At 48.8% G+C, this 19,903-nt stretch overlaps 2 protein-coding genes and 1 non-coding gene across 3 annotated transcripts in view; 1 reads left to right on the top strand and 2 right to left on the bottom strand.

The window, feature by feature from the left end:
- The window catches only part of LOC149995620 (uncharacterized), a 33,031-nt gene extending 22,051 nt beyond the window's left edge, over positions 1-10,980 (bottom strand). The window contains 2 exon segments of the mRNA XM_090259274.1: positions 8,185-8,253; positions 10,458-10,980. Of these exon segments, the coding sequence (XP_090115400.1) occupies positions 8,185-8,232 (48 nt within the window). The 5' untranslated portion in view covers positions 8,233-8,253; positions 10,458-10,980.
- A 1,458-nt stretch (positions 10,981-12,438) lies between these two features.
- LOC149995619 (small nucleolar RNA SNORA38) lies at positions 12,439-12,566 on the top strand. Its single transcript, XR_016507939.1, has one exon. It is a non-coding gene; the product is annotated as a small nucleolar RNA SNORA38 (small nucleolar RNA).
- A 1,631-nt stretch (positions 12,567-14,197) lies between these two features.
- Positions 14,198-18,505, bottom strand: LOC149995618 (zinc finger protein 135-like). The gene is made up of 4 exons (XM_090261469.1): positions 18,384-18,505; positions 16,852-17,958; positions 16,058-16,336; positions 14,198-14,678 (listed from the first exon to the last, which is right to left on the bottom strand). The coding sequence occupies exons 1-2, from the start codon at positions 18,484-18,486 to the stop codon at positions 17,324-17,326; spliced, it is 738 nt and encodes a 245-aa protein (XP_090117595.1). The 5' UTR covers positions 18,487-18,505; the 3' UTR covers positions 14,198-14,678; positions 16,058-16,336; positions 16,852-17,323.
- Positions 18,506-19,903: the final 1,398 nt, after the last annotated feature.

Raw genomic sequence — 19,903 nt, 5'->3', positions numbered from 1 at the left:
TATATATGTTCTGTATTATTAATAATTATTTTATATTATTATTTGCTGCATTCATCTATTGGAAAGTCCAGCTAATAATTTTTTTTTTAAACTCCGTTGTTGAAGTATGACTGGCATACAAAAAGCTGCACATATTTAAGGCACATAACGTGATAAGGTTGAAGTGAATACACATCTCTGAGATCATCAACTCTAACAAGGCCACAGACTCATCCACCACCTCTCATAGCTTACTCCAGCCCCCCCTTTATATTTGTACTTACTTCATTTTAATCTTTAAAACATAACTGCTGCTGAAAGTCTTACATAAGTTTTTCCGCCTAAATGAACTCACTAAAATTTTTACTGAGCAGGCCCCATGCTTCAAGCCTGGACTCTGACGGGCTGAAAACGAGAGTTGGTCCGAAGCATCTGAGAGCCCACATCAAACAGCATGTTTGTTAGAGGGGAGACACAGGGCCCCCCATAAAGAGTTGGTAGATACCCATGCAAATGGGGTTGCCCTCTAAGTGCTCCCAACCCCTCGGCGCGCTCTGCGTGCAAATGTCTGACACCTCGCATTCCAGGGCTTCATCTGTTCTGGATTCTTGTCTAATGTCACAAACCACTTCTCCATTAAGAAGAAACTCACCCACTTCCAAAGAGCTGAAATTAGGCTCTAGTTTTAAAAAATCCTCACCTGAGGATATTTTTGTTGATTTGAGAGAGAGGGGAAGGAAGGGAGAGAGAAACATCGAAGTGAAAGGGAAACAGCAGACGGTTTGCTGCCTACAAGTATCCTGACTAGGGATGAAACCCTAAATCTTGTGGTATACAGGACAATGCTACAACCAACTGAGCAACTCAGCCAGGACAGGCTCTATTTTGACAAAAATTAGAATGTAATTACACTAGAAGTGATTAAGACAAAAAAAAAAAAACTGAACCATCATATCCCAATCACACTGAAATGAGAACCATCAGCAAATCCTTCCAAACACTGAGGAAACCAAACCAACCATCACAGAGAAGGTAACAGCGGAGACATCATGGTGCAGCCACCTTGGAAAACAGTCGGATCGTTCCTTAAGTGGTTAAACGTATCATATTAAATGACCCAAAAACTTCACTCCTATGTCCGAGAGAAATAAGCTGAAACAAAAAACTGTAGGCAAATCTTCACAGCTGCATTACAAATAACAACCAAAAAGTGGAAACAACCCAAAGGAACATCACATGATAAATGGATAAACACATGGTCTACTGTACAATGCAATATTAAACAGTTGTGACATCGCTGAAGAATGGAGGAGACCTCAGTACAGAGTGTAAAGGAAAAAGAAACTGGTGACTCTCAAACCAGTAGGAAATAATTAGCAGCAAAGGATAAATGTAATCTTGAATTAGGGGGTCTCTGAGCCAGAGTCAACAGTATTAGCACACTTACAAGTCAGGAAGGGACATTCTGCAGCTCAGCACAAATGCCTCTGAGATCAAAAGGGAAAGATATTCATTACCAAACACTGGGAATGAGAAAATGTAGCTATATAGCTCAGCAAACAAGTTAGGGAATCTTCAAGACAGACCTATAACCAGATTACCCTTAGTTAATTGCTACCCTCAGTTAATTTAATTACATTAGATTAACTAAATGAAGTATCCAGCATGGAAAAATGGACTAGGAGGAAGAAGGGAGCTACTATCGTTAGTATAAAACCAGATTGCTTTGTCTGCTTCAACGCACATGCTCCTGGCTGTGCCCAGCTCTGTAGACCCATTAACAAACAAATGCCTCGTTTACTGCTTAAGTCCTGTGTCCCGGTGTTTTTTTATGTTTTTTAAATTTTTTAAAAAATATGCTTTATTGATTATGCTGTTACAGTTGTCCCAATTTCTTTTCCCTCTGTTTCCTCCATCCAGTGACCCCTCCTCCCTCCAGTTGTCTCCCCCTAGTCCATGCCCGTTGGTTGTGCATATAGATCTCAACATCTTGCTATCTACTCCACTCCCTCCTACTATGCTTAATTCCTGTACCTCACCATCCCTTTCCCCCTTTCCCCTTCCAGCTAACCTCCCCCAGTATGTTCCCCATACTATAATTCTTTTCCAACTCTTGTTGCCTATTTAGTTTGCTTTTGTTTCGATTCCCTAGCTTCTGTTGTTGGATGTTATGACAGTTTTCATTTGAATGTTCATAGTTTTGATCCTCCTTATCCTAAACAAGTCTCTTTAACATTTCATATAACAGTGGTTTGGATCTGATGAACTCCTTCAGTTTTACTTTGTCCTGGAAGCACTTTCTCTGCCCTTCTATTCTGAATGACAGCTTCGCTGGATAGAGTAATCGTGGTTGTAGGTTTTTGTTTTTCATTCCTTTGAATATTTCTTGGCAGTCCCGTCTTGCCTGCAGAGTCTCTTTTGAGAAACCAGCTAATAGTCTTATTGGGACCCCTTTGTACATAACTCTCTTCTCTCTTGATGCTTTTAAGATTCTCTTTTTATCCTTAATTTTTGACATTTTGATTATAATGTGTCTTGGTGTGGTTCTCCCTAGGTCCAGTTTCTTTTTTAACTCTCTGTGCTTCCTGATGACCTGTAAGTCTATTTCCTTATCCAAGTTAGGGAAGGTTCTGCTTCATTATTTTTTGACACAATTTTTAAATTTCTAGTTCTTCTTCTTCACCTTCTGGCAACCTTGTGATTCAGATGTTGGTCCGCTTATAGCTGTCCCATAGGTTTCTGAGCCTCTCCTCATTTTCCTCACTTTTTGTTTCCTCTTTCTGCACTGGCTGACTGTTTGTTCCTTCCCTATGTTCCGATTTGTTGATTTGATCCCTGGTTTCTTTCCCTCACCACTAGTTTCGTATGTGTTTTTGTTCATTTCAGCAGGACTAGCCTTCATTCCTTCCCCATCTTGCTTAAGATCTGCTGTTAGGTCTGTAAGCATTCTTATAACCAAAGCTCTGACCTGTGCCTCAGAAAGATTTCCTATGTGCTGATCTGTTGAATCAGTTATTTGCTGGCTGGTCAGCTGCGTCACCGGGATTTCTATCATGATCTGTGCCATGCTGACAGTTTTGTATTTACCTTTGCTTCCTGGGTGGAGCTGTCACACCTCCTACGCTATAGGGAGCGGAGCCCCATGTACTTGTTACTACCAGGCGACCCTTCTCACCATGCTGTATTGTGGGGGCAGGGTCCAAGATGGATTCTTGCTGTTTACTCTCTGCTGAGAGACCAGGAGCTTCCTCCTCCATCCCCATGCCTTCCGGCCTTTCCAGTCTAAGGCAATGGGAGTCTGCCTTCTTCGGCGTTGGAATCACAAGCTGACAGGTCTGGTCTGCAGCCGGGCGTGCTCCCCAGGTGCTTCTCGCCTCCCCTTAAATACAGGTGTCTGTGCTTACCGCCACCTACACAGCTTGACCTCTCCGCCCCGGCTTCACCCCTCCTATGCATCCGGACGAGGACCACGTCTTTAAAACTTCATATGTTGGGCTTCCATGTAGCTTTATTTTCTGGAACTTCTGGTTATTTCTGGTTTTGCGCTACTTGTAGTTCTTCTTAGTTGTGGAGGGAGACGGAGCATGTCAGTCTAGGCCTCTATCTTGGCCGGAAGTCTCTCCAGTGTTTTTTATTGTGAGCGTTTCTCAGAAGGGGAACCCTAATTGCACAAGATGCTGCTCCCTATCCGCCAGGAGGTTTCAGGGGGCAGTGAGAGCTGCCAAGGTGGCAAGTTAAAACAACCTGACTTCTCCAAGGCAGGAGCTGCAAGAGAAGGCGCACTGCTCAAGGTCAAGTATTAACAGTCAGCTACCAACTGTAAAGAAGTCAGCATGCATTGCCCTGACAACTGTTAGGTTTCGGCGTCTCAGTAGATGTAGAAAAGGCCAGCACACAAATGCTGAACGAGGTGGATTATTAAGAATGTGAAGCAGTGGGCTGGCGTTGGGGTAGACACCAGCAGCCAGGGTCAGGGTGGAAGGAGTTTTAAGGAGTTCTGAGGCTTGGAATATGTAAGCAGTACAAGACAGGCTAAACTGCCCCCTTGTACAACCAGTAGGTTGACAGTTGGAGAGCTGCTATCTCCTTATAGTTGACAAGTCTATGGCAGCTAGGTGCAGGGGGAGTTGAAGAGACATACTGCAGATGGCTCGAATGGGGAAGCAGGAATCGATTCTGAGAACAAAGAAGTTGCTAAATTCCTGTCTACAGATAAGAATACCTTTGAAGGCCAGGGGCAGCAGATTTACAGGGGTGAGGCAGTCCCTGTCACCCGCAGTGACTATGGGGGCTTGCTAAAACCAGGCCTGGCTTCCCAGAATCCCGAACTTATGCCTAACTAAGAACAAGGGGACTAAGGCCTCAGGGAGAGACCCTAGCAGCTATGCAGGAGGAGGAGCGGAAAGGCAGAGCTGTGTTTTCCAGAGGGACACATGAAAGAGGTTCAGAAAGTAGCGAAGGAAGCCCAGATTGAAACCAGAGCTGCATAACAATCAACACAGCTTGTGACCGAGGCTGCACGTTGCCGGTGTAAGCTGGGGGACTGGACGCCTCTATGGGAGACTGGAAGCTTTGCCCCTTTGCTAAACATGGCAGCTGGAAGAGGGGCAAAAGCAGATGGCTGACAGTGGCCCTCATTGGTTTAAAATCTGGACACTCGCACTGACTTCCAGGGCATGTGGGATTCTGGGACAAGATATCCATCTTTTATATTTTAGATATTTAATTAATTTTTTTAGCAAGAGGGGAAGGGAGAGAAACATCAACGTGTGGTTGCCTTTTAAGTGACCCCAACTGGGAAACTGGCCCGCAACCCAGGCAGGTGTCCTGACTGGGAGTTAAATGAGAGACCCTTTGGTTCATAGGCTGGCGCTCAATCCACTGAGCCACACCAGCCACGGCTGGGACATGACTTTTAAACAGAAGGTGGCAGATGCTCCCTCCCTTCGACATGGGTCTTTCACTCTCTTGGCTTCTTGGCTTCTTGGGCTCTTGCTTTGACGGCAGGGATGAGAACACTTGTGAGACTGGCAAATGCCGAGCCCACTGGGAGCTTAGGTCCTGCACAGCTGGAAGCCAGCTCCCCAGAGGAAGGGCCCACACTGGGATACATGCCTCGCCAGGCTCTGGCCCTTGCGATGCTACAACCCAGTGCAGTGCAGCACAGCACATCGGTCCTGGACTGCTTTCTCTCCCTCAACCTAATAGGAGCGCAGAGAGACTGAAAATGGCATGTGGAGGTGAGAGCTAGGAATTTCCTCACAAACGGAGCTTCTCCTGCATGACCCTACAGAATGATCTGGCAGCGCTCCCCAGACCCTGAGAGTCAGCTGCTACAAGACAATGGCAACTCTAAAACCCACAAGTACATACCCCAAAGAGGATGGAAACCTCTTTGCTTAAGCTCCAAAAAAGAACAGGTAAGTACAAATGGGGAAAGCCTGGGCGTGGCTTTGGTGGCAGTCTTTCTGGGTGCAAGGGAGGTTCTGTGTGTTGTGGAAAAGAAGTGATCAGAGCAGGAATGCTCCCAGCCCACCCAAAGGGGAATTCTATTAATTAAATCCTATTTCCTTCCATACAAATCTTTGTGTTATGTGTATACACAATGACAACTGCCTGGACCCTATGCTGCCCCTTTAAACTACTACAACATAGGTGAACATCAAAAACACGATGCTCACCATGACTGGTGTGGCTCAGTGGACTGAGCGCCAGGCTGCGAACCCAGAAGTCGCCGGTTCGATTCCCAGTCAGGGCACATGCCTGGGTTGCGGGCCAAGTCCCCAGTTGCAGGTGTGCGAGAGGCAATGATCAATGTTTGCTTGCACATCAATGTTTCTCTCCCTCTTTCTCTCTCCCTTACCTTCTCTGTAAAAATAAATAAATAAAATCTTTAATAAAAAAGTGATGGTCAATGAAAGCAGCCAGATACAAAAAAACGTTATTCCATTTATAAGAACTGTCCATCCCTGGCTGGGTGGCTCGGCTGGATGGAGCATCGCCAATACAACCAAAGACTGTGGGAGCCGTCCCCAGTTGCAGCATATATGGGAGGCATCTGGTCAATGTCTCTCTCTCTCTCACGTTAATGTTTCTCTCTCAAAAATCAATAAACCCTCGGGTGAGGGTTAAAAAGAAAAAAAAAAAAAGAGAGAAAAAACGTCCAGAATAGTGGAGTCCAGAGGCAAAAAGTAAATGACTGGTTGCTAGGGGCTGGGTATTGATGGAGAAAATGAGAGTGATGGTTCCTGTTTGCAATGATGGAAGTACAGGGTGAGGTAAGAGCAGGTCTACAGTTGTTCGTATGAAAAAAACACAATATGGAATAAATAACAATACAGGTATAAACTCTGTTTTGTGTAATCACAGCTGTAAACCTTCTTTTACCCCAGCCAGTATTCTGCAATTGAATGTGGAAATGATTGCACAGCCAAAAACAAATGAATTGTACACGTTGTGGAGTATGGGGTACCTCTCAATATAGACATAGATAGAGAACACGACAAAACAAAGCTCACAGGTAAAGAAACTAACATGTTTATAGAGCAAAACAAATTCCAGGTGGATAGAAAAGATTCAAAAGTTCACTGTTAACACCCAAATGATTAATGGAAAAAAGGTGTATGTGTAGATGGCGCGAGGCCTGCCATCTCCGCTGAAAGACAATGGGGGTGAGAGAGACAGATTGGACTTTAAAAATATGCAATGCTTTTGGACTTAAAAATGTATAAAGTAAGTTGCTGTCCTAAGTGGTGTGGCTCAGTTGGTTGGGCATCATCTTGCAGGAAAGGTCCATTCCCAGTCAGGGTACATGCTTAGGTTATGGGTTAAGTCCAAGGTTGGGGAACATACAAGAGGCAACTGATCGATTTTTCTCTCTCACTTTGATGTTTCTCTCCTTCTCCTTCTGCCTCCCCTCCCCTCGATCTAAAAATAAGTAGTCTTTAAAAAAACCCAAGAAGAATGCTAAGATTCCGTTACACTGATTTGTCTGCCCACAGAAATGGCCAATAAACATTTTCTACAATTCAAACCTCAGTAACATCATAAATGAGGCTACTAAGTAAAGGATCCTGAGAAATCCTTGCTACCTACCACGTGGAAGATTTATACAAGTTATCATTTAATCCAACGAGTGGAATTAGCACCAAACTATGGCCAACATGAACAGTTACAGCCCCTCCCACCCTCCCACACACTGGTGGGAGCATAAACAGTTCCAGCCCATAATTACAAAGACTTCAGAGAGGTCTTAAAAATACCCACCCCAATATTCCTCAGCAAGGAATTGTCCCTAAAGAAGTGACACAAAATACAGGGGAAAGATTTATGCCCGGCCCTGGCCAGATGGGTCCCTTCGTTAGAGCATTGCCTTGTACTCCAAAAGGCTGTGGGTTTGATCACAGGCTGGGGCCTGTGCAGTCAATGTTTCTCTCTCACATCTATGTTTTTCTCTCTATCTTCCTCTCTAGCTAAAAATCAAAGAACATATCCTATGGTGGAATGAAATAAAATCTTTTAGACCCAGCTGGATATATATACAATTCATTGATTTGAGAGGGAAGGAGATATCAGTTTGTTGTTCTCTTTATTGATACATTCACTGACTGATCATTTTATGTGCTGTGACCAGGAATCGAACCCATAACCTTGGTGTATCAAAGATCATCCTCTAAATAACTGAGCTACTGGGTCAGGGCCATGTATAGAATTTTTCTTGTAAAATATTTCTTCCATAAAAGGAAATTTAGAGAAAAACACCATAAATAGCCACCCACTAAAACATCATAAAACATCATGGTGAGAGATAAGCACATGCACAGGTTCCCCCACCACAGGCATCCATCTCCCTCCTCCTGGATATTTAGCGCCATCTGTCTACTACTAAAGATCCCTTGGCAAGCACACACTGTCAGGGGCCTCTACAGGGACCATTGTCACACTTGATAGTATCGTGTTTAAGCTGCCCCTTCCCAGGTGCTCACCAGTTATCTCCTGAGAGGTCCCGGGTAGGAAAGGTCATTCCTGAGCTATCCTTTCCCATGCACTTGACAAAAGCCAGTGTCAGGATAGTACTCTCCCTCCTCAGGGTACAGCCCCAGGAGACCAGGATGGGGCCCTGATGTGGGGTTGGTGCTGCATGGGTCATCCTTGCCTGGGAGCCTGACCCTTAGGAAGGAGGTTCGAGATGCTGACATGACTCACCAGGGCCTCCTTGGTCAGTGGCTGCGTGTCCATCCTTCCAGTGCCCATGGTGACCGGGGGATGGGCAGACTGGGTGCAGGGGTAGAAAGAGAAAGGCACAGTGAGAGACCAGATCGAGGCCCGCTCCAAATGCAGACAGCAGAGACAGACACACCCACTAAGAGACAGGCAGACAGGGACATGCACACATATTAACAGTGAACATATAAGGGGCTATGGCCTCCAAGTCACTCGACAAAAGTCTGATTTTATCCTCCTGACACCCTACAAGATGGGGGCTATTTCCACTTACCACATTTACAGATGAGAAAACTGAGGCCCAATGACAGAGCTGGTATTGGGGCTGGGCTCTGTATGTCCAGATTCATATGCTTGGTGCATTTCACACTCACACACTGCCACTCCCCGAACACACAAAGATGTGCACACTGCCTATCCCATGGCCTACAGGGAGGAACAGGACCCCCTGCTTTTGCCCTGGCTCTGAGTGCTGGTCTTGGCCCCTAGATGACATTCTAACCCACCCGCACTTTTCAGGGCTCCCCCAGATCTTGTGGGGTTACTTTGAGGCTCAACAGACACATGTAGCAAGCCTGGAGAAATGTGGCACAAAATAAGAACTCAGTCCAGCCTTGCCTTGGTGGCTCAGCTGGTTGGAACATTGATCCATACACCTAAAGGTTGCAGGTTTGATCTCTGGTCAGGGTGCACACCTGGGTGCGGGTCTGGTTCCCTGAACCCTGGTCAGGGTGTGTATGGTAAACATCTGATCAATGTTTCTCTCTCTTCTTCTCTCTCCAAAAAAGTCAATAAATACACAAACGATGTTTATTGTACCACTGTTCCTAGAAGCAAAATACCAACTGAGAAACAAACCAACCCCGGATAGGTGGGTAGAAGGCCAGGCACACAGGCTGGAATAACAGGTCGCCTCCAGGAAGCAGGACTACAGTGACTTCCTAACTTTTTAATCAGAATTTAATTTTTACAAATGTATTCTTTCTGGATGTATGGTTTCTGACTCCTATCCCTACAGCACGAAGTCAACAACAGGGTTTCCCTTTGCTGTACAAGAAGCCACCAGAGCCGACATACCCAGGAGGCACAGTGGGTCCAGGGCCCCTATCACCTGTAGGTGCTCTTGAAAATATCATCATTTCTTTTAAAATTCTTAGAGGAAAAGAAAATCTAATCCAGCCTGGACTATATTTGTCCTTATAGCAATGCAATCACAGCTCTAACTTTTACTTCATTTAAAGGAGGCCATGAAGGCCCAGTGGCCCTGGAAGTGGCATGTACATGGGGCTGGTGAGGCCTGAACCCAGTGTGGCCTCAGAGCTGCGGCTGCAGACCCTGGGGTGCCAGCTGATCCTGTTCCTCCTCCTGTGCCCAAGCTCTCTGACATTTCCTTCCTTCGGTGGTTTCTAAGGAGAAACAAGGGTTTGTCACCTGTGAGGTGGTAGGTGTGGGGGCTCAGGAAATCGGATGCCTGTGTGTGGAGTTGGGGGATTCACTTAGTCTCTTCTTCAGTTTCCCCACCTGCATATTGAGGCTGGTGAGGGTCCCTACCTCACAGTTACCGGGAGGCCTGTAACATGCCCAGAGCCACACCCTGAGCACCCCACACACGCCCTGAACAACCCACGCCGTCAGCAAGGGGCGGGGTCTCTGACCTCTTTCTCAGCCCCGCCCCTTGCGACCACCCACGCCCCGCCCCCCCCGGGGCCAGGTGAAGCTCTGAGGGCAGGAAGCCGGTGGGCTCGGGCCGGCAGGCGGGCAGCTCCGCCAGGCCCCCTGTGCAGGGCAGCCTTCCCCACGCTCTCGGGGGGCCCCCCACACGCACCGAACACACGGCAGCCACCCCCGCAGACAGAGGCGCAGGGGCACACGCGGGGGGAGCCTCGGACAGGACAGACGCACCCGCACGCGCAGACACACTCACCCCCAGACGCGCAGACAGGCGCAGAGGAGGAGACCAGACACGGTGGACGCCTGGATGGGGCCTCAGGCTCAGTCCCCGCGGACGGACACGACGGCGGACGCGCTCACAGACGCGGGCACAGAGGGACCGGGGAGACCAGACAGGAGCGGACACACACACGAGCAAAGGGAGACCCAGGAGGCCCCCGGGACACACGCGGGACAAACACGAAGACACACAGTGACGGCCGGGGTCTCAGCCCCGCGCGCACACACGCAGTTCCGTCACCCGCGCCGCCGCGCTCCGACCCGCACCCCCTCCCGCATCCACGCGCCCTTCCGGGGACCCGCACCTGGTCTGCTCCGGCCCCAGCCCCGGCCACAGCCAGAGCCGCCACGCTACCCGTCAAGGAAACGACCGGCTTCCGCTAGGACCCCAATCGTACTGCGCCTGCGCCGCTCGGCAGCCGACACTCCCCTGAGGCCCGGGAGCCGCCCGCTCGGCCTGCCCACGGAGGGAGCGCTGCCGACCTGAGGGAACCCGAGCGGCTCCGCGGCTGCATGTCCCAGAGGCCCCCGAGGCACCGGGATCAGGAAGGCGGGGCTGAGGGGAACTCGCTGGGGCGCGGGGAGCCGGATGGAGTCAGTCAGGCGCAGCGCGGGCGGAGGGAGGGGAGCAGAGGGAGAGAGGACTGCAGGGACGGGAGGGGGTCTCCCGGGCAGTTGCCTGGCTTCCGGCTCCCTCCTGGGACCCGCGTGCTGGGCGGGCGCCCCCCGAACACTTGGGCTGCTCGTTAGTGTCAGGTGTGGGACGGCCTGTATGCCCAGCTCACTTCCCAAACGCCGGCGTGCTCCCGGAAGGCCCGCCCTTGACCGTCGCTTCCTTTCCCCGGCGGAGGCGCACCTGCCCCTCGGCCGCCGCTGTGCCCTATCGCGCATGCGTGAGGCAGGACGGCTCGGAGCCCGAGGCTGGGAGCCGCAGGGGGGCGCCCGAGCTCGGGTCCTTTAAGACCCCCACGCCTGCTGAACAGCGCGAGCGAAGGAAGCTCAGGAGGACGAGAGTCCTCGACGTTCTGTGTGCTGGGAAAGGGAGCCTCTGCAGCTCTTTCCCTAGCTGAGGAAGAAGGGCCTTGTAACTGGACGGGGGAGCACGGGGGTACCTAGAAGCTGGCTAAAGTATATAACCCCTGGAGTCCCGATAGTCCGGGCAATCAGATGAGCTGGGCGCCCGCTTGCAGCTTTTTGCTCAAGCGTGTTTCATAAATAAACTTGATATCTCCTTTCCACTCTGAATGTTGTCTCTCGCTTGGATTCTCCTCTTGTGGGCAAGGCAAGAACCGAGGAGGGGAGACCTTGACTCGGGTGTCCCCCAAAAGACCTGTGCCTCCCTTCCCCTGGTCCCTCTTCCAATCAGGGTCCCTTCTGCGTTGCCCTGGGTAGCCACTGGAGACCTCTTCTCTGAGAGAGAGGATCTGGGTCCATTCTCTGATGATCAACTTGTCTTTTCTTAATATCCTTGAGAAATGGTGGTTGCCACGGAAACACACATCGCCCTCCAGCGGACGGGGATTACCAGTAATAAGAAATCGGTGCTACCATTCACTTCCCTTGATTGCTAGAGAAAAAGGAAAAGAGGGAGGAAGGGGGAGAGAAAAAGAGAGAAAGACATCGATTTGCTGTTCCACTTATTATGCATCAATTGGTTGATTCTTGTAAGAGCCTTGGCCAGGGACTGAACACCCAATCTTGGTATATGGGGATGATGGTCACACCTACTGAGTCAGGAAGAGGGTCCCAATTTCAGGTCAGGTGAGTAAGTACACTGTGCTCTGTCCCACTGGAGCACTTAACCCTCGAGTGGTCGCGTGGATTACAATAGTCATCAATGCAAAATAATCATCAGTTTTAGTCCAATGCGACATGGCAACACTGCATGCACTCAAATTAATAATCTTCTAAATATGTTGCATCACCTTAGTTCTGGCCAAGCGCCTAAGACGTGCATTTTACCCGGAATTCTGCGACAGAGAGTTGGATGACACATGTCATCCACACGACCTCTCAGCAGGGTTAAGTAAATTAGCAACTATACAGAAGTGGAAAGCAGTCTGAATACTAATCACCACCAGCTGGCACCCTTTTGTGGTGCGCAGGAAGGGCTAAGGACCCCAGGCTGCGGCAGGGCCTCTGGCACCTCAATCAGCAGCCATTTACTGATGTTCACAGAAGCATCTCAATGGAGTAACAACCTGTACAAAAGTAGTACTTTTTCTAAGATTATATATATTTATAAAGTTACATGTAAAAATATATATACTTTTTAAAAACAAAAATACCGACTATGAAGACGTGTTGGTGGATCCCTGTCTTCGGACATCTAAGGATTGCAGGACAAGAAATGTGGACGTGGAGAAAACTGTGGCCAGCTTGCTCCTTGCAGGCTCAACAACCATCCCATATTGGGGAAAAATTAAAAAGCAGAAACAAAAACAGGAACAGATTTAACTTAATGTAAAAATAAAGGGGCATCGTCGTCGGCAGCCGTCCGTCTCGAGAGACGACGGTGTAGCTTCTTAAGAGTCTATCTGCACCGCCGAGAACGGTTGTGCAGTCCGACTCGGGAGTGACACAGTATCTGTCTCCTCCCGTGTTGAATCGACATCTAGCGATGACGCTGGAGTGTCCTCTCCAGTGAAGCTGAAGCTACAGAGCCTGGGCAGGGTGATATGGAGGGTCTGCTGTTGCCCATGCAGCAGACCCCCCCTCTCTTCGCAGCTGAAGGGTCCAAGGGAAAGACGGAGTCAATACAGCTTGGCTTCAGGTGCGCCGCAGGAGTTGCCGGTGTTGACTACAACGTCAAACCGCCTTAGGGACTCCGGCTCCGGATTTTCTGTCGGGGTTTACTCCCTTAGCCTTTCCCCTGAAGAGGTATGCCGCAAGGCAGCGGAGGTTTTTTGGAATCAGAGTTTTCCTTCTCTGATGTGCCCTGACTGGAAGATCGAACCAGCGACACTTAGCTCGCAGGCCGACGCTCAATCCACTGAGCCAAACCAGCCAGGGTTAAGAAGCCTCAATACCTCAACAATATTCTGTAGTAGTGAGCTGCCCCAAAGGCATAGCTATTATCAGTGTAAATATCGGTTATTTGATTTTTGGCCAATTGACAAATATGAGTTAAAAAATTAATTAGGCTTGCTCTGAATGGTGTGGCTCAGTGGACTGAGCGCCAGCCTGCAAACTGAAAGGTCTGTGTGACTCCCAGTCAGGGCGCATGCCTGGGTTGTGGGCCAGGTCCCCAGCTGGGGGCATACAAGAGGCAACCAGTCCACGTTTCTCTCACGCATCAATGTTTCTCTTCCTCTATGTCACCCTCTCTCCCTAAATATAAATAAATAAAATCTTTTTAAAAAAATTGTTTAATTTGTTGGGCAGATCTTATTCAGGTAAATAAGAACTTTATTATGTCTTCTGTGGAAGTTATTGCACATTCAACTTGATAACATTCCTGTTTATTTTTCAAATATTCATCTGTAAACCCAATTAAATCAGCACAATCAGGGAGTTTCCTATAAACCATTCTTAGGAACGAGAAGGTGGTCATGACAATTTGATTTTAACAAGGCATATACAGGCTGCGCCATTAACCAAAATTTGGAATTCAACCATGACAATATCCAGTCAAACCTGAAATCCTGTAAGCTGCTTTCTTACTTTTGGAAGAGGAGAAGACAGAATTCCTGTGAGTCTATCAAGGATACATATCAGATAACCAAAGTATTTTACCTGGGGTAAACAGAATCAGAGCTTGTCCTTTGATACTCTATTGTGTTCTTTTGGAAATCTAGTAATTTCTTAGAGTATAAATTATCTACATATTAGATTAGAGTGGAATCTCTAGGAAATTTAACATCATCTAAATCAGCTTTTAGTATCTAACACAATAAGTAAGATTCTCCCGTATATCTGGGGCATTACTGTCCAAGTAAACTTATCTTCCCAGGTGAAAGAAGAGGTGTATACAAATAGAACATGGTTGTTCTTATTACTTTGATATACCTTCCCATGTAACTTCAAGAATCTCAAATAGGCCTAGTTAGTTTAAAAACTTTTATTTTTTTTCAGAGATGGGAAGGGAGGGAGAAAGGGAGGGAAACATTATTGATGTGTATCCTGGCTTCCTTCCCATCACTTGGTTCCCTGTATATTTTTCTGTATTTCACTGTGTATAAGCTTTACTTCCTTTATCTTGTGGCTGTACTCAATTAGTTTTCTGATCACCAGGGTTTTGAACACTACATCTGATAGTTTGGCTATATCTATTTCATTTAGTTATTTTTCTGGGGTTTTGTTTTTCTTTCTTTTAAGCCATATTTCTTTGCCACCTCAACTTGGCAGCCTCTCTGTTTCTGTGTATTGGGTAGAGCTGCTTTGACTCTGTGTCTTGGTAGTGTGGCATAATGCAGTTGGTGTCCTGTAGGGTCCAGTGGCAGCTTCCCGTCACTCAAGCTAGGTACTCAAGGTGCATCCTTTGTGTGGGCTGAGTACATCCTCCTCTTGTAGTTGAGTCTTGATTGCTGTTGGCAGATCAATGGGAGGGATTTACCCAGGCCAGTCAGGAATGGCTGTGACTACTGACCACCCACCTCCACCCTCTGTGGAGGATCAGCTGTGCATGGGCAGGGTGGTGGTGCTCTGACATGGTCTGTAGCTGTCCACTGGGTGCACCGCCTCCGGGGTTTCCCTGCTGGTGCAGGTTAAGTTCAACTGCTACCTGTGTTTCTGCGATTAGGTAGAGCTGCTTTTACTCCGTCTTAGGCGCGTGGGCCTTGTAGCAAAGGGATGTGTAAATTGTGTGGGGAGGAGCCTTAGGTAATTGCCAGGGCAGGGCACCCCACCTCACTGCCTTGTGGCTGTGTGTGTGGGATGGGGTGCTCAGAGAGGGGACAATGCTGCAGCCTGGCTTTTGTAAGTTTGTCCAGCACTTGCCCTGTTTGCAGTCACTTCACCCACTTCTCATATGCGATTGGTGCCTTTCCAGCTGCTGCCCTGGGATATGCATACTTTCTAAGACCCTGTAGGCCCTTTAAGTGGTTTCTTCAGCTGCCCCAACCCCACCGGTTTTTACAGCCAGAGGTAAAGGGAGATTAATCTTCCTGGTGCTGAGACCTTGGACTGTGTGGTCTGACCTGGGACTGGAATCGCCTACTCCCAGGATATCCCTCCTGAATATTTTTTAAAAATTTTGCTTTATTTTTAGAGAGAGGGGAGGGAGGGAGAGAAAAATCAATGGGTGAAATATCAACTAGTTGCCTCTTGCACTCCCCAAATGGGGACATGTCCCACAGCTCAGGCATGTGCCCTGGCCGGGAATCGAACCTGCAACCTTTTGGTTCATAGGCTGTTGCTCAATCCACTGAGCCACACCAGCCAGGGCTCCGCTGATTTCATTTTTATTCATCACAGGTGAATGTAGGACCCTCCATTCCACTGCTGCCATCTCTCCACACCATACCACTTCTCCACCTCTCCTGTTTGGATGTATGTGGCTTCTTTAAAGCCTTGGTTGTTGGACCTCCACAGAGCTCTATTTTTTGCTGGTTCTGGGTGTTATTTGTGTGTGTGTGTGTGTGTGTGTGTGTGTGTGTGTGTGTGTGTGTGTTTAATTTGATGTATTTAGTTTTAGAGAGGAGGGAATGGAGGGAGGGAGGCAGAGGGGGAGAGAAACATTAATTGCAAGAGAAACAGCAATTGGTTGCCTTTCACACACCCCCAACTGGGGACCTGGCCTGTTACCCAGGCATGTGCCCTGACTGGTTATCAAACTGGCGACCTTTCAGTTCTCAGGCTGGCACCCAATCCATTGAGCCACATCATCCAGGGTTTTGGTTTTTTTTTGAGATCTGGTTGTAATTTTTTGTATGGTTGTGCAAGGAGGTAAAGCATGTCCACCTACGTATCCATGTTGACCAGAAGTCCTAGGTAAGTCTTTCCAGCCTCTCTGGGTTTCAGCTTTCACACCTGAGTCAGACACCCCAGGGCGTGCCACATCTAGCCGTGACGGCTTTTCCCTTTACTCCGACAGAAACCATGGGTGAGGCTGAAGTTGGTGTTCCTCATGTGTGTAGGCTGCCATGAGGGTGACGGGTTGCCTGTGGCTGGAGCGGGAGTCGGCACATCGCTGTGTGCAGGCCAGACTGGTGTGAGCTTGCTGGCTGAGGGGAAGGGTTGGAGGCTGTGAGGAAAAGTTAGAAAAAAAAAAAAGTTAACAGGCCACTATGAGAAGCTTATATGGTATATGATGCAATTACTGTTACTTCCCCACATGACCGACTTGGCAACTGCTGTTGTTGCAGAGAAATTGGGGTGGGTGTGGGGAAAACCAGGAAACCAATGGATGACAACAACCTGACCTCTGCACTTCCTGCAGGCGTGTGTGACAAAGTGAGAATGTCCCCATGTAGCCCACCTGCCCCTCTTCCCATCTCTTCCCCCTCCTCCACTCTATTCTCCAGGAAATGGAGACCCAGAGACACCAACTGAATTGTCCAAGCGCATATGTCAGTTTCTTGAGCCTGGTCTTGAGCCACAGTGCCCCTGGCCATGCTCCCAGATACTAGACCTGCAGCGGGGCTTGCTTTCCACAGGGCCCTGCAGATGCTATGGAAGCAGCTTGTGTGTATGGTGTGGCCTGTCCCCAGGGCCCTCATTCCCAATACCCGTATGGGCAGGACTTCTCTGGAGTCTTACCTGTGAGCTCCAATGTCAAGCCTGGCACTGGTGCAAGGGCTCAGGACCACCCCGTCTGGTGTGAATTATGATATTCCATGCCCCTTTCAGGTGTCCCTGAGGTGGATGTTCAGGCTAACGATCTTTTCTCACTTGACACATGCACAGGGCTTTTCTGCCCTGTGGATCCTCTAGTGTAGGGTGGGCGAGAGGCACCCAGTAAAGGCCTTGCTGCACTGGCCGCACCTGTAGGGCTTCTCCCCAGTATGGCGGTGTGTGTCCTGCAACGAGTGCTCGGCAAAGTGCATCTGGCAGATGGAACACTTGTAGGGCCTGTACCCAGTGTGCAAACACAGGTGTTATGAGAGGAATAAGTTCTTCTGAAAGTCTTGCTGCAAACGCTGCACTGGCAGGTGTTTGCCCCCACGTGGAAGCACTGGTGCTGGATCAGTGAGGCCTTCTGACTGAAGGCCTTGTTTTGCTGACCAAATGTTTAGGGCTGCTTGCCCATGTGGGTCCCGTGGTGCAGCATGAGTGACAAGCTCTTGTTGAAGGTCTTCCTATACTCTGAGCATGTGAATGGCTTCTCGCCTGTGGGCGTCCACTGGTGCTCCATCAGGTGTGTGCTGTGGCTGAGGGCACTCCTGCAGACAGTGCGCTTGTACGGCTTCTCCCCATTTTGTGTTCTTGTTGCACAATGGGCTGAGCCGTTGCTGAAGGCCTTGCAGCAGTCCCCACACTTGTATGGCTTCTTTTCTGCACAGAGTTTGGAGAGAGGACCAAGGCTTGAAGTACCTGACTTCTTCTCACACATGTTGAACAGGTGCATCCCTGCTCCTCTTGGTCCTTCTGATCTTGGTGGGACCGGCATGGGGCTTTGATGGACAAATGCCTTAAATTCACGACATTCAGGGACTAATGCTTGGGACATATCCAAACGCCACAGACAGGTCCCTGGGCTCCCCTGTTGCCACCCCGCCCAGTCACCCTGTGTCCCTGTTCCTGCACAGGCAGTATCCTGGGCACCATTTCTTGTGGGTCCCTCTACCACCACCGTAACAGAAGGTCTATCTTCCCAAATGTCCTCTTGTGGGTCCGATTCTTTGAGGTCAGGTATAGAATCCAAGTCTGAGGGAGTGGGGGGGAGGGAAGAGATGATGACACACATGTAGTTAACAAGGCAGGGAGGGAGGACCTTCCTAAGACATGACAAGGCACAGCCTAAGAGCATGGGACAGCCTGTCGTGGGGACACAGGGACAAGTGAGATAATGAGGTTTAGGGAGGCGAGTAGAGAGTGAGAAATGTCCCCTTGGGAGTGGGTGCAAAGGCAGCCAACAGAGTTCAGAGCCAGGGAAGACCCCTGGATAGAAAGAGGAGGAAGGCAGGCTTAGACGAGGGGATCCAAGGCTCTGCAAATCTACCTATCAACTTTATTTTTAGCTTCGAATAATCTGAACGTCCTACCGAGTCAGATCTGTGCACCTTTTAAAATTTCTGTGTCGTCCTGAGTGACAGGCAGGTCATGGGTAATGCAGCTAAGCTGCCCCTTACCCAGCGAGACCAGGTTCCAGTAGGTCTCCATCATCATGTCTCTGTACAGGTCCTTCTGCGCAGGCTTCAGCTGCTGCCACTCCTCCTGGGTGAAGTCCACCATCACGTCACTGAACGCCACCAAGCCCTGTGAGAGGAAGCGCACACCACTCACCGCAGGGCCCTCCTCACAGAGGACAGGAGACGTGGCCAGAGGGCCAAGAGGATCAGGAAGGCATACAGGATGCATGTGATGTGGTGTCAACAAGGTGCAGAGCTCTGAAGGACCTGACCAATCCGTGTCCTCGGTGTCAAGTACACTGAATGGTCCTCGGATGGACAAAGAAACTATGGACTGTTCACCACGAAAACAAACAACACAATTCAAAAATGGCCAAAGGGCCTGAACAGACACTTCTCTAAGAGTAACATACCTGTCATGTACTGTGATCCATGGTGCACCTTCCCCTAGTGGAGGCCCCACCTGCTGGCTAATGTCTCTGTGCTCTGAGTGCCCCATAGGGACTCTGGGCTCACGCTGCCTCCTCTGTCCTGAGGCTACCACGACATGACAAAAGAGCACTACAAGCAGCCAGTGGTTTAGAGTCCGGGCTTGGTACTCTGCGACAAAATCCTGGCAATCAATCTGTGTTTCTCTTACACATCGATGTTTCTCTTCCTCTTATTTCCCCTTCCTTCCCTTCTCTCTAAAATATAAATACAGTAGTACTCTCTAGATCGCGGTTCACTTATTGTGGACTCACTGTATTGCGGGATTTTAAAAAATATTATATTTAATTATTTATCGCGGATTTTTCGCTATATCGCGGGATTCTGCGGTACTGTACAGTTAATACTAAAATAAATGTAAGGTTCCTACTTCGTGGATTTTCACTTATCGCGGGGGGGTGGTGGTGTCTAGAACGTAATACCTGCGATAAGTGAGGGATCACTGTAACATCTTTAAACACTTGCTCCTCATTCCATAATTGAAATAAAAAGGAAAAAATATCATACAAAAAGCAGGGAAAAGATTTATGCCCCGGACTGCTTGGGTGGTTCAGTTGGTTGGAATATTGTCCTGTATAACAAAAGGTGCAGGTTCAATCCCAGGGTGCATGCAGGAGACTACAGATAGACTTTACTCTCTCACATCTGTGTTTCTCTCTCTCTCTCTCTCTTCCTCTTTCTCTAAAACTCAATGAATATATCCACTGTGAGGATGAAAAATAAAAGATTTATGCCCTGATATATCGTCGTCGGCAGCCGTCCGTCTCGAGAGACGATGGTGTAGCTTCTTAAGAGTCTATCTGCACCGCTGAGAATGGTTGTGCAGTCCGACTCGGGAGTGACACGGTATCTGTCTCCTCCCGTGTTGAATCGACATCTTGCGATGATGCTGGAGTGTCCTCTCCAGTGAAGCTGAAGCTACAGAGCCTGGGCAGGGTGATATGGAGGGTCTGCTGTTGCCCATGCAGCAGACCCCCCCCTCTCTTCGCAGCTGAAGGGTCCAAGGGAAAGACGGAGTCAATACAGCTTGG

Source organism: Furipterus horrens, unplaced genomic scaffold, assembly GCF_987537825.1.
Source record: "Furipterus horrens unplaced genomic scaffold, mFurHor1.1.pri manual_scaffold_13, whole genome shotgun sequence".
Classification (NCBI taxonomy): domain Eukaryota; kingdom Metazoa; phylum Chordata; class Mammalia; order Chiroptera; family Furipteridae; genus Furipterus; species Furipterus horrens.
Note: the sequence above shows the minus strand (reverse complement) of the source record. Positions and strands in the feature narration are given on the sequence as shown.